General features: G+C 48.0%; 1 protein-coding gene across 10 annotated transcripts in view; it reads left to right on the top strand.

Annotated features, from left to right (window-relative positions):
- The window catches only part of PPP6R3 (protein phosphatase 6 regulatory subunit 3), a 70,743-nt gene extending 60,163 nt beyond the window's left edge, over positions 1 to 10,580 (top strand). For 5 of the 10 annotated variants that reach the window (XM_084894552.1, XM_084894554.1, XM_084894551.1 and 2 more), the window contains 6 exons: positions 855 to 1,008; positions 2,477 to 2,583; positions 4,160 to 4,310; positions 7,165 to 7,182; positions 7,437 to 7,556; positions 9,090 to 10,580. In XM_084894552.1, coding sequence (XP_084750678.1) covers positions 855 to 1,008; positions 2,477 to 2,583; positions 4,160 to 4,310; positions 7,165 to 7,182; positions 7,437 to 7,556; positions 9,090 to 9,141 — 602 coding nt within the window. In that variant the 3' untranslated portion in view covers positions 9,142 to 10,580. The remainder of the gene's footprint in view (positions 1 to 854; positions 1,009 to 2,476; positions 2,584 to 4,159; positions 4,311 to 7,164; positions 7,183 to 7,436; positions 7,557 to 9,089) is intronic. The other 5 variants (XM_084894558.1, XM_084894557.1, XM_084894556.1 and 2 more) reach the window with 1 other exon arrangement.
- Positions 10,581 to 12,500: the final 1,920 nt, after the last annotated feature.

Here is a 12,500-nt window from a genome sequence, read left to right as displayed (position 1 = left end):
GCTCTGTCCCTGTGGGATTTGTCATGGGCCACTCCAGAAGCTGACCCCTACAGCATGGGTGTTTATAGGGCCTCCATGAAGTAACTGATTAAATCATGGCCATTAATGAGTAGCTCAGCTTCCAGCCCCTCCTCCCTCGTACAAAGTTGGTTTCCTTGGCATCCAGCCACCAGTCAGCTCATTAGCATATGGAAGAAACCATTTTTGAGATTAGGATGAGAGGAGGGACCAAATACGTTGCTTATTGCGTTCCCGGAATCCCTCCTGGCGTCTGCTCAGTCCAGGAGACTAACTCCGGAAGGAGCCTGCAGGGGCCCTTACTCCCTTGACAGGGAGGCAGGGGACCAGGGGCAGATTAGGAAGCATTAAGATGGTTTCTAATTTACTGCAGTTGAATGAATAACCAACGGATTCTTTATTTGTAATAAACTTTTATTTTGGAATTATTTTAGATTTACAGAAAAGTTACAAAGATTTTACAGGGAGTAGCTTCCTTTACCCATCTTCCTAACAATGTTACTGTTACCTTGGTACATTTTTGAAAGATGAGACGTTAAAGTAGCTTATTCTTTCATGTGTAGCTTTGCATCTTTGTGTGATATATCTACTGGGGGGAAAATCTCAGTGGGAATGGCTAAGGCTCAGAAGCACGGCAGTTTGTAGGAAGATGGATGCTGTGCCACTGCCCTCCAGGTGGTGGTGCCCTGCCCTCCTCCCCAGTGACTGGGAACAGGGGATGCCTTCCCCCACAACTCCCATCTTTTTTTAATCATTGCCAACCTGTTTCTGTAAAATACCTTGTGTTATATGAAACTACTGAAGTGTTCTCAAAATGAAATTCTTCCCCTTTTTAGCACCCAACTGGTCAGCCAACTTTGATGTCCCCATGGAGACAACCCACGGTGCTCCCTTAGACTCTGTGGGCTCTGACGTCTGGAGCACGGAGGAGCCGATGCCAGCTAAAGAGACAGGCTGGGCCTCTTTCTCAGAGTTCACATCTTCCCTGAGGTGAGCATGGGTGCCAGCTCTCCAACCTTCCCATAAGAGAACTGGGATGGTGTGCTTTGCTGTGAGCACCACACACCATTCCGATTGGATATGGTGCCTTAAACAAGACTAAAAATCAACACAGGGGTACTGCCACAGCTCTGAGTTGCCAGAACAACAGTCGCCACCCCCCTTCTTTCACCAGAGCAAACGGGGGGACGAAGGGAGGGAGTAGATCCTGCACCAGCAGCCTGGGAAGACCTGGCCCCAGGGAGCCAGTGGGCAGGGTGCTGATGAAAATGGCATCTCCCAGGCTTGCTCCGTCCCCACCGAGCTGTCAGGACAGGACTGAGGAGAGAGGAGTGAGGGAAGCCAAGGAACTGAGAGGCCCCTCTGGAACAATGCAAAATCTGTCTTGAATTTAGTAATAACATGGACTTGTATCTCACTTGTAGCTCAGCTAGTGCTGTAAAGTAAGGGGTGTAACAGGTATGCTGTCAGTCTTACTTGTATTCTCTTTTTAAAATATATATACATATGTTTTTTAATTGATTTTTAGAGAGAGGAAGGGGAGAGGGAGAGAAACATTGATTGTCTGCCTCCTCCACATCCCCTACTGGTGATCAAGCTTGAAACCCAGGCATCTGCCCTGACTGGGGATTGAACCAGTGACCTCTTGGTGCAAGGATCAACGCTCCACCACTGAGCCAATAACCAGCCAAGGTTATTTGTATTCTCGATGACAGCAACCTGTCATTTCGTAATTTTCCTGAACAATATTGTCAGCATTTGAGTATTTACCATGGAATTTGTGTCTTGTTAGGCTCAGTTTGATTTTGTCTACTGAAAAGGTGAGTGAGCAGCTTAGACAAATGAAAGAGTAGGCTAAAACCCATGTTGCTTTATCCAATTCTAAGTAATTTGTGGTAAGTAAGCTACTGTTTAGCAATAAAGTAAAATTGGTGGACAGTGTCTCCAGAATATGAATTACTTTACCAGCCTCACTCCAGAACAGTCTGGTTTCCCCCTCCTGCTTTTCTCTGTCTCCCTCACTGGGTGATAGGTATTGTTGAAGCGCCTCACTTCCCTTCCCCTTGCGCACAGCTCGCGTTTTCTCAGTCAGTGCCCTAGGAGGTGGGCCCTCCGGGCAGCTCGCCTCCACATAAGTCAGGGTTTTTGTAGCGCAGACACGGAGATGCTGTTGCTGCTGTGCCGTGTGCACCGTGGCTGTCCCGGCCCTGGGAGCTGGTGATGGTGGTGAGGGGAGAAGCCGGGACCCGGGAACCTGGGAGAGAAGTTCCTGTGTTCTTGCCTTGCTGAATTTGCAGATGCTTGCTGCCTGTGCGTAGGTCCTTGTATCCCTGGAGTCTGTAACCAACTGCTGGTGCCTTCCCAGCAGAATGGAACTGGTTGTCAAAGGATTTTTTCTAAATAATGGTAACAGAAGGCTATTACCCACTGCTAACGTGCATTTTCTCTTTTCTAAAAGTACAAAAGAGTCTCTAAGGAGTAATTCTCCAGTGGACATGGAAACCAGCGCTGAACCAATGGACCCTCTGACTCCCAGTGTCGCTGCGCTGGCCGTGCAGCCAGAAGGTGGGTGCAGAGCGCCTGGGTGCACGTCCCACGGGCTGTCATTCCGTGGCTGTTCACGCTTTAACGTATGCTTAGTGTTCTAGATTTGAAAAGGTGTGTAACAGGTACGCTGTCAGTCAGTCTTGTATTCTCTCTTAAAATATATATATACATATATGTACATATAATGTATAAAATACATATACATATCCCATAGCAGGCTCGTAATAAAACCAGACTTTATACACATATAAAATATATATATCTCCCAAGGCAGGTTTATAATAAAACCAGACTTGACTCTCTGTTCTTGGACCCAAAAGCTCAAATTAGCCATGAAATTTGGTGAGTCTCATGTTCATCGGGGAACTGGAGAAAGGAAATGGGGTGTTCTGTCAGTCACTCAGCCCGTCAGTGTGTGGAAAGGAAACCTTTAGTACCCGGAAACAGCCAGAGTTAACTGCTTTCCAAGCTCAGCCTGTACCCTGTTCTTTTGTCCCTTGGGTACTTTGCTGGAGCATATGTGTGTCTCTGGTGTGGTTCAGGCTGTGGGCTTATTTTCTTTGCACCTTATGAACAGGCAAAATGGTCAAGGGGATCCAGTGAGTTTTCTTGTTACTCAAAATACACACATTGTTTCTTGCATCGGCCCTGAGCTGTTTTAAACCTGAAGAAAGGGACTCTGGGAGGGGGGAGGAGAGGCGGTGGTGAAAGGATGTGAGGGAAGGTTGGTGGTATGTGGAGGGAACAAAGAAGTAAGTCCTATGAGGCAAGAGCTGGATGGAGGAAAATGGGAGACATCTGTTAATACTCTCAACAATAAAGATTAAATAAATGAAGTGTAAGTGCTAGAAAAAGAGTAAGTTCTTAGAGAAAGGAGAATTCAGTAGAGGGCACAGGAGCCAGGGGCAGGGAAAAGAAATAAAACCAGTACTGATAACGCATTTATTTGTCATTCTATTAAACATTTTGTATCAACGACCTCACTTTATCTCTCAACCATTCTATGGGTGAGATCAGTTATCCTGTTTTGTGGTTCAGAAAATTCAGGTACCTTGCCCAAGGGTTATGCAGCTGTTAAGTGGCTTTTGAGTTCAGGAAATCTGACTTCAGAGCCCAGGCTTACAAGCACTAGACCAGATGGCTCTCTATGATATAAGAAATAAATCATCCACAAGGTACCACAAGTAAGAAACTTAAAAAGAACGGGACCCAAGTGGGATACTGAAAGAAAGAGGTGAGAGAGGACAGGGCGGTGGTACACTGTGTGCACTGTGGGTGGAAGCGGGGGGACTAGACTCACTGCCTCCTGCCCTGTGCTGGGGGCTGGAGAACATTAGGAACAGCGGAGTGTGCTGGGGAAAGCTGGGGGTGTGAGTTCATAAGACGGGGTACTCCCTGGTCCTGTGCTGCACAAAGCCCCGTGCACGTCTCCAGTGGGCGTCATGAAGCCCGTGCTCATTAAGACTTGTCCAAGGCAACAACATCTCTCTCTCGAAGCAGGAGAAGGTCACCGTGGTGGGTGGGTCTACACAGAAGAGGTGACAGTTCTTGTTGGTTTTGATGGGGATGACCATGAGCTGTGTGTGTTTTTCAGTGACGGGTAGTGTGGCCATGGAAGCCAGCTCTGATGGAGAGGAGGATGCAGAAAGTACAGACAAGGTAACTGAGACAGTGATGAATGGCGGCATGAAGGAAACTCTCAGCCTCACTGTAGATGCCAAGACAGAAACTGCAGTCTTCAAAAGGTAACCAGGGGCAAGATCGTACTGGCAGCTTCAGGTTGTTGGGAGGATGATGGAGGAGAAACTTCACATATTAATGTCTTTAATTTGGTTCAAATGTGGGTTCATACATCAGCCTGACATCTTTCTAATGTCTCTGTTAAACTCCATAAATCCTAATGAAGAGATGAAAAGTTTGAGTGCCCAAGTGCCCACCTCACGAGAGAGGATGCTCCCAACTCATTGTGAGGCCACTACAAAGCAGCACGGACGAGGAAAATGAGTTGTAGGCCAGGGTGTGGGCATAAATGCGCAACACTTATTGTAGAAGCTAGCACACCAAATCCAGCAATGTTTTAAGTCATGACCAAGGGGTATCTCAGGAATGTGACCTTGTAAAAATTTCAGTTGTGATTTAAAAAGCACTTGTTAAACATACTCTGAAACATCTGTGCAATAATAAAGGTTGCCAAATGGCTTAGAGAACCATAATAAGGAAGATGAAATAAAGATACTTGCCTTGGCAGGTCATGCTGCAAAAGTCACAGCAATTAAAATTGTGACGTTTGCCGGAACCAGTTTGGCTGAGGGGTCCCGGGTTCGATTCCGGTCAAGGGCATGTACCTTGGTTGCGGGCACATCCCCAGTAGGGAGTGTGCAAGAGGCAGCTGATCGATGTTTCTCTCTCATTGATGTTTCTGACTCTCTATCCCTCTCTCTTCCTCTCTGTAAAAAATCAATAAAATATATTTAAAAAATAAATAAATAAATAAAATTGTGACGTTAGCACACAAATAGGTGAGAGACCAATGTGATGGGGGAGAGAGCCTAGTAACCACAGGGATGGCTTAATGGGAGGCTGGGGTGCGGAGACCATGAAATCAGCCCCTGCTCTCCATTCAAAGGTGGTTCCTGGTGGCTTGGAGGTCAGTGTGGGAGCTGTGCACCCATGTTCGCGTGGTGCTTTACCCATTGATTTCCCTCAGGAACCTGAGAAGTTCGGTGAGAGGGGGGTGTCCTCCCGCTCTCCGGGGAGTGAATGAGATGGAGTGAGGTGATGTGGCCAAGGTCTCAGGGCTGTTAGAAGAAAAGGCAGTGTATCTTTCTGGGCTGCAGCAGATTGACTTTTTGTAAAAAAAACTAAAACGTTCAGAAGTATAAACCATAATGCAAAGGATGGGTTTGGACCGCATCAAAATGAAGAATTTCTGGCTCATCCTAGCTGGTTCGGCTCAGTGGATGGAGCGTCAGCCTGCTGACTAAAGGGTCCCGGGTTCAACTCCAGTCAAGGGCAGATGCTCGGATTGTGTGCTTAGTCCCCAATAGGGAGTGTGCAGGAGACAGCCAAGCAGTGATTCTCATCATTGATGTTTCTGTCTCTCCCTATCCCTTCCTCTCTGAAATCAATAAAAGTATATTAAAAAAAAAATCTGGCTGATAAAGTACTGTAAACTAATTAAGTCAAGAGGCAGATGGCAAATTGAGGGGGGTAAAGGTTACAGTATCTAAACCAGAAACTAGCATTTTCTATTTAAATTTCTATAAAGCAGCAAGGAAAAGATAGAAAACCCAAATCAGAAAAGGGGCAAAAGATAGCACTAGGCAGTTTATAAACAAGGGAATCGAAAAGGGCTAAAAAAAATTTTAAGGAAAGATGTTCAGAAATCAGCAGCCGTCTGACACCTGTCAGAGCCTCGCAGGGATGTGTGGACAGTGCTGAGTGCTGGGGGCTCTAGGTTATGGCAGTCCCGCCGTCCTGCTTGGGTGCAGACTGGACTTCCTTGTAGAGGGAAGGGTGACCACCTTTCCACTGCTGAGAAATGCCGGCCGGCCCCTGTGGCCCTGTGAGTGGAGGGCAGTTCAGCACTGGTTCTGCGAGAAGCAGGTAGAACTAACTAGAGGTGCACGCCTCGGGGGCACTGTCAGCAGGGACAGACGGACCATCCGAAGTGTGCTCATCACAGAGATGATGCACCAGGCGTACAGCTCACTGCCGGTTTTATGACTCACGGTACACATCTGCATTGACTGCTCTTACAGGAATGAAATGCAGGGAGGGGCCAAAGTAGGTGGTAGTTACAAATACTTGAAAGAGTATATCTAGCATTATTATTTATTAATTACTCCATTATTTCCAAAGGAACAACTGTGTGACAACTCGGGGTAGCTGCTTTGGTGGTCAGGGAGTGGGGGTGGGGATGAAGGGAGTAATGAATCAGGCAACTCAGATTGTCAACAAATCTGTAGCCTTCAGTTCTTTTTCTTTCTCATCAATTGACCTACCCATCTGAAAGCCACCCCAGACATCATCCTAAAATTAAGCTTTTCAAAGGGAACCTCCAACTGCCCTTTAGTAGCATCTTGATTATGTCAAAATGGAAATCCAGACAGAATAGACAAAAATCTGAAGTTTTAGCCCACAAACAGTTGAAAGCATTTGCTACTTGTCTGTCTTCACCAAGAGCCATCTGGGGAAAAATAACCCTTTCGTGTTCCACTTCCCCAAGCCCTCTGACCCCTCCAGCCCATTTCTGCCTCTTCCGATCGCAGTTCTTGGCTCTCTTCCTGAGGGTGTTTGTACTTCTCACTTGTGGTTGGAGGACAACTCCAGAAGGTCAGATGCCCTAAAACCTGCTCCCATGACCTCAGCCAGCAAGCCGATGGGGGTCTGTCCTACTGACGGTTTGAATGGTGGGCTCAACCCAAAAGCAAAATGCTTAACTAAAGACTCATTCCTTCAAACAGGTTCATTTGACACCTTCACCGAGTCTGCAGATTTGCTTATGTGCAGTCGTGGATATATTAGCCCCACCCCTCATTATAGGAGTGTTCTGAAACTCTTGTACATTTCTTTTCTATTTTGCACACTTGGCGTCAGAGTGTTGAAATCCTACCGGTATGTAAGCCACAGGGCCGTTCTTTATCAACGCCAGCTGCATCACATCGTTCCTTTCAGATCCCTCTTGCGTGACCCTCCTCCTGTGCTTTCCCAGTCACTGTCGGTGCCCCCGTGTCCCTCACCTGAGCATGCTCAGCCCAGGGCTGTGACTCCATGGCAGTCATGACCCCAGAGCCATTGCATGATCCCTCATCCTCCATCGGCGCTGGCTCTGCGGGCTCTAATGCTGCCTCTCATCCTCTTTACCGCAGCGAGGAAGGAAAACTGTCTACCTCTCAAGATGCTGCTTGCAAACACGTGGAGGAGAGCCCTGAGCCGGCTGAGGCGAAGTCTGCAGCCCCCCGGCCCCCCAGCAGTAGTCCTGAGCAGAGGTAACCACCCGCTTTCCCAGGTCTGCCCGGGCCCTGCTCTGGCTTTGGCTGTTGGCTCCTGGGCCCTGGGAGGAAAGTTGGCACAGGAGGGCAGGGGAATCATTACAATTGGCCTTTACAGCCAGTGGTTTAACTCGGCAGTTTTCTCAGCCCTTATGGAATCAGGGTGATTGAGCTCAGAACTTAGAAATAGTATCTCCTTACCCCAGAAGTTGAAAGCTGACCGTTTTCGGAGATTCTTTAAGAAATTACCGTAAATGGCCCTAACCGGTTTGGCTCAGTGGATAGTGTCACCCTGTGGTCTGAGGGGTCCCGGGTTCCATTCCATTGCAGGCACATCCCCAGTGGCAGCTGATGGATGTTTCTAACTATCTCTCTCTCTTCCTCTCTGTAAAAAAATCAATAAAATGGTTAAAGAAAAAAAAATAAATAAATTACCGTAAATGGAAGGGTCTCTCATGCTGGCATCCACTCCTCGTGTTTGTTTTTTTTTGTTGTGTTTTTTTTTTAATGAGATGCTGAGTTGAGACTGATTGAGCCATCAGGATTGGTTCCCTTAGCAATGGCAGCCAAGTTCTTGGCCCTGTGGAGTCATGTAGCCGCCAGGACGTGCCCATGTGACACTCAGCTTTCCTGGAGACCCTTTCATATGTGGAGCTAAATACTCTCCACTCTGATGAGTCCATGCGTAGTTTGGTTTTTGTAAAATACTTTATCTCAAGTGTGAAAGTCCCATTACCAGATTTTCTTCCTGGTCACGTTTTGCTTAGGCCAGGCCACAGTCCCGCCCCCGCCACATGGCCTCACAGCTGATGGGGGTGGGGGCAGCCTTAGACACCTCAGAGCTCCCGCAGGGAGGCAGGCAGAGACGTTCGATTCTGTCAGCACCTTGTCCAGATAGTGCCGCCTCCTCCCTCCCCCCGGTAACTCACATCGCTGTGTGGGAACACTGTTACAGTGCACGCCTTTTCCTGTTGGTTTGAGAGGAGGAAACGGGGATTTGTTGTTCCACTCACTCCGGCATTCCTTGGTTGCCTCCTGAACGTGCCCCAGCCAGCGCACAGTTGTTTGCAACAGTTGGTCCAGTTGACACGCTTTTCCTTTTTCCTCAGTAGCAGAATCCTGTTTTTCAAGTGAAATTTTATGTGGATTTCAGAACGTGGAAGAGAGAAAAGGCTGTAGTGAAGGAGGGATGAGCAAATGGCCCGAAGGCTCTGGGAGCAGCAGTTCAGACCACGGACCGGGCCTGGGCCTCCGCTCCCGAGCGCTGAGCGGGCGCGCTCTGGGAGCCTGCGTGCTGCCCCGGCCAGTGCTGGCTCACCGAGCTCCGTGAAGCTTAGGTGCTCTTCAGGTAGAGCTTCTGGAGCTTTAGATAGTTCGTTTATGAAGCATTTCATACACAGTAACTGAGTGCCAGCCTTAGTGCTAGGCACAAACGATACTAAAACCCACCTCCACCCTGGAGAGCTAAATGAAGCTAACTTTCCGTCTCACGTTCTGCCTAACGCCTCAGACATCTGTCTTACTGCGCAGGACTGACCAGCCAAGCGCTCCAGGCGACACAGCCGTGAACGGCCCTGTATGATGAGTGACCTCTGTGCTGCGACTGAGGACTGCAGGCGCCACCATTCAGGGCTCCGGGCTTCGGTTGGCCGCCACGCGCCCCTGCTGCCTCACTGCAGGGGATCAGGACCAGCAACCTTTCTACTCGAGATGCTAAGACATTGTACAGAGAAATTCGACGTGTACAAATATTGCACATGACAAATACCAAGAATTTTTGCGTATGTTTATATTGTATTCTAAATAATGGGTAGCCTGTGAAATAAGATCTTGCCACCCATGTAATAATAGTAGTAATACTAGAGTTAAAATGGCTGTAAGAATAGTTTTATAAAAGTGAACACAGAGCTATTGTATTTGAGACATAACTATTTGACAATTATTAGTGTGACCAAAGTATTAGGCATTTTCATACATTTTTCACCTTGTACAAAATTCTGAATTCATTTTCTTCCAGGCCGGTGAGGAGTGAGGAGTGGGATTGGGACTCCCGCTGAGTGTTATTTTGGTTGTTCTTAACTCACAAAAGTGATTTTGAATAAGAAATACTTGGTGTTCTTTTTATAACCAGTTTTTGATTGGTAACTTTTTTCTGTATTGTTTAAAATGGATCAAAAATGTAAGTCTATTGGTAGAGATGAGTATTTATTGCTACAACTTAGTTGATGAATTGATGTTATTGTAAAGCCATATGTTCTGTTAAAGTCTTGTTTGCTTGAAATGATTATTCCTGCAGGTGAAACACTAGAATTTTTGGAGTGTACATGGCTTGTGGTTTGGTTTTCTTTGTTTTTTTGTTTTTGTTTTTTGTTTTGTTTTGGTACTTCATCTGCCTTTTTAACCCATTCACCAAAATTTCCCCTGTTAACAGGCATCACCAATGAACATTTCCGAGCAGTCTGCGAATTTGACATACCAAGATCATATTAGGCAAGTCCCTTGAAAAATGCTCGTGCTGCTAATGGAATTAGAGTGCGTTCATTTTCCTGGCTAGTGTTTAAACCTAGAAACCAGACTGTGGCACCTCAGCATGTTAATTGTTTTCTGTGCCCCGTGAGGTTTTCACTCTTAAATTCTCAACCAGTCTATTTTTTTTAGAGCTGGTTTATGTATATATATATAGTGATTATGGATACTAATTCAATGTAATTTATAATTTTCTATGTCAATATAAAAATACATCACAGCCTTCAAACATCTGAAGCAATATGTTGTATATTGCGTACCGTCTGGTGAAAGGGTTAAATGACTTCACCTCTTGCGATTTTAGATGCAAATCAGTTTTTCATTTCTGTAATAGAAAATTATTCACCTATTTTTACATTGTTTGTTTTTCCTGACCAGTATTTAAAACCAAAAGGATATTCTGAGAAATGGCCAACAATTTTTTTAGAAATAGCCTCCCAAGCAACGTGCCTAAACATTACATTGCATATGGAAATAAAAGAATCAAACATCTAATGCCTTCTTTTTGGGGTACTTTTCGTTGTAGAGGTTCCTTGCGAGCTTTACTGAGCAGACAACCTCGCCCAAGGGCAGTGGGTCACTGGTGCGTCTGGGGCAGGCTGCGGGCGCCCTAGGACCCTCTGACGTGACTCCTCTCCCAAGGACTGTCTGTGCATGCGTTCCCCTCTAGATGGGGCTCCTTTAGCTTGTCTCCAGGTTGATGACAATGTGACATGGGACTTCGGGGACTCCAGATGGATGGACGTGTTCTGTTCTTACCTGGTAGAGAGCTTTGCCGGCAGCACCAGGGCTTGGCTCCCGGGTGCACATGCTGTCCGTATAGGTTGGATTTGGTTGGCATCTTCGCCCCACCCAAGATAACCGTCTTATTTCCCCCTCCTGATGCCGATGAAAGAGCATGGGCTTTTCCCTGGGGCTGTGTTTGGTGGTGTCTTATGTGCAAGGAAGGGCATGAAGATGGCAAGAACAGAGCTGTTTGGCCAACCATGTCAAACTCAAAGGTTTAACTTTATGTGGGTCACAAAAAAACAAGCTTCCATTTTCATAGAAATGTAGATTGATTTCTATAGAGAAATGCTGAATACAAAGGGCTGAAATAAATGAGTAATCATTAACATAATAGAGCCTTTTAATACTTTTTGGTCAGGGCACATGCCCGGGTTGCAGGCTCATCCCCAGTGGGAGCCATGCAGGAGGCAGCTGATCAATGATCCCTCTCCCTCTCCTTTTCTCCCTGAAATAAAAAATAATATTTTTACAAAAAAAAAGAATTTGGGATTGTGACTAAACCTGAAAGCCTCCTGCTAGGAGCAGCACCCCCTCCTGCCCTCGGGAGGCCGAGAGGAAAGAGCAGAAATGGAGCCGCAGGGACAGAGACGGACAGAGCAGTGCTGTGACTCCTCTGCCACAGGTGGCTGCGGCCTCCTGAGGCCCAGCTGCTCTCTTGTCCTTGAGGTTCCAGAAATTCACCTTTAATAGATTCTCCTTTTTAGCTTAAGTTACCTTAAGTCACTTGAAGCCAATTTATTACAATAACCCAAGAATCGGAGTAACTTGGAGTTGAAATCATTAACCTCCTTCAATAACGAGGAAACAGAGGCTCAGAGAAGTTAACTTGCTGGAGGGCACCCGCCAGAAAGGGCTGAGCCGGGATCTGAAGCAGGTCAGTGGGCCCAGAGACGCGCCTCCAGCGTGGGGAAGGCTAGCTTTGAACACACTGGCCACCGGCCTCCCCTTCCCCCTCCTCAGGCCTCCAGCCCCGCACCCTCGGGGTCTGCCTTCCACAGGACGCCCTGGGCGCCCGCCCGCTCCCCCGGCCTGAGTCATCGCTCCAGCCCGGCAGCCGGTGCAGGGGCTGCTGAGAAAGGCAGGCTCTGGGGACCTGCTCCATCTGGGAACGGCGTGCCCATGCGGACCAGTTCCCAGAACCGCCGTCAGACCTTTCACAGCACCAGCCTCCCAGTGTGGAGGTCCCTCCGAATCTCCCCCCACCGTCCAGTTCCTAGACTGTTCCAGCCAGGACAGCTCCGGGAGGCTGCTGGGTGACGGCAGGGAAGCTGAGGCCGGGCCCTGGACAGGGTCTCTGGACTTGGGGCCCAGCCCGTGCCCCCTTTTCACCACAATGTGCTGATCAGATGTCTGGTTAGCCGGAGGAAAAGCCCAGCCAGCCTCAGTGTGAGCGTGCTGGTGTGGTGCAGGTGTGTCTGTGAGCGTGCACGCGCGCCCGGTGCGTCTGGGTGGGACCTGAGCCTGGGTTGTGGCCCTCACCCTGCCTGGAATGACCTCTGCTGCTTGGTGTGACAGGCCTTTCTGTCCCAGGCCCTGTCTGGGCCGCTGCCCCCTGCTCCCTGGCTCCTGAGGCGGGACCTGCCCAGCAAGGGGCGGGCGGGCGGAGTGCCCTGCGCTTCACCTGTG

The sequence above is a fragment of the Pipistrellus hanaki genome (assembly GCF_964339955.1).
Source record: "Pipistrellus hanaki genome assembly, chromosome: 9".
In the NCBI taxonomy this organism is placed as follows: Eukaryota; Metazoa; Chordata; class Mammalia; order Chiroptera; family Vespertilionidae; genus Pipistrellus; species Pipistrellus hanaki.
This window is presented reverse-complemented; position numbering and strand designations above follow the sequence as displayed.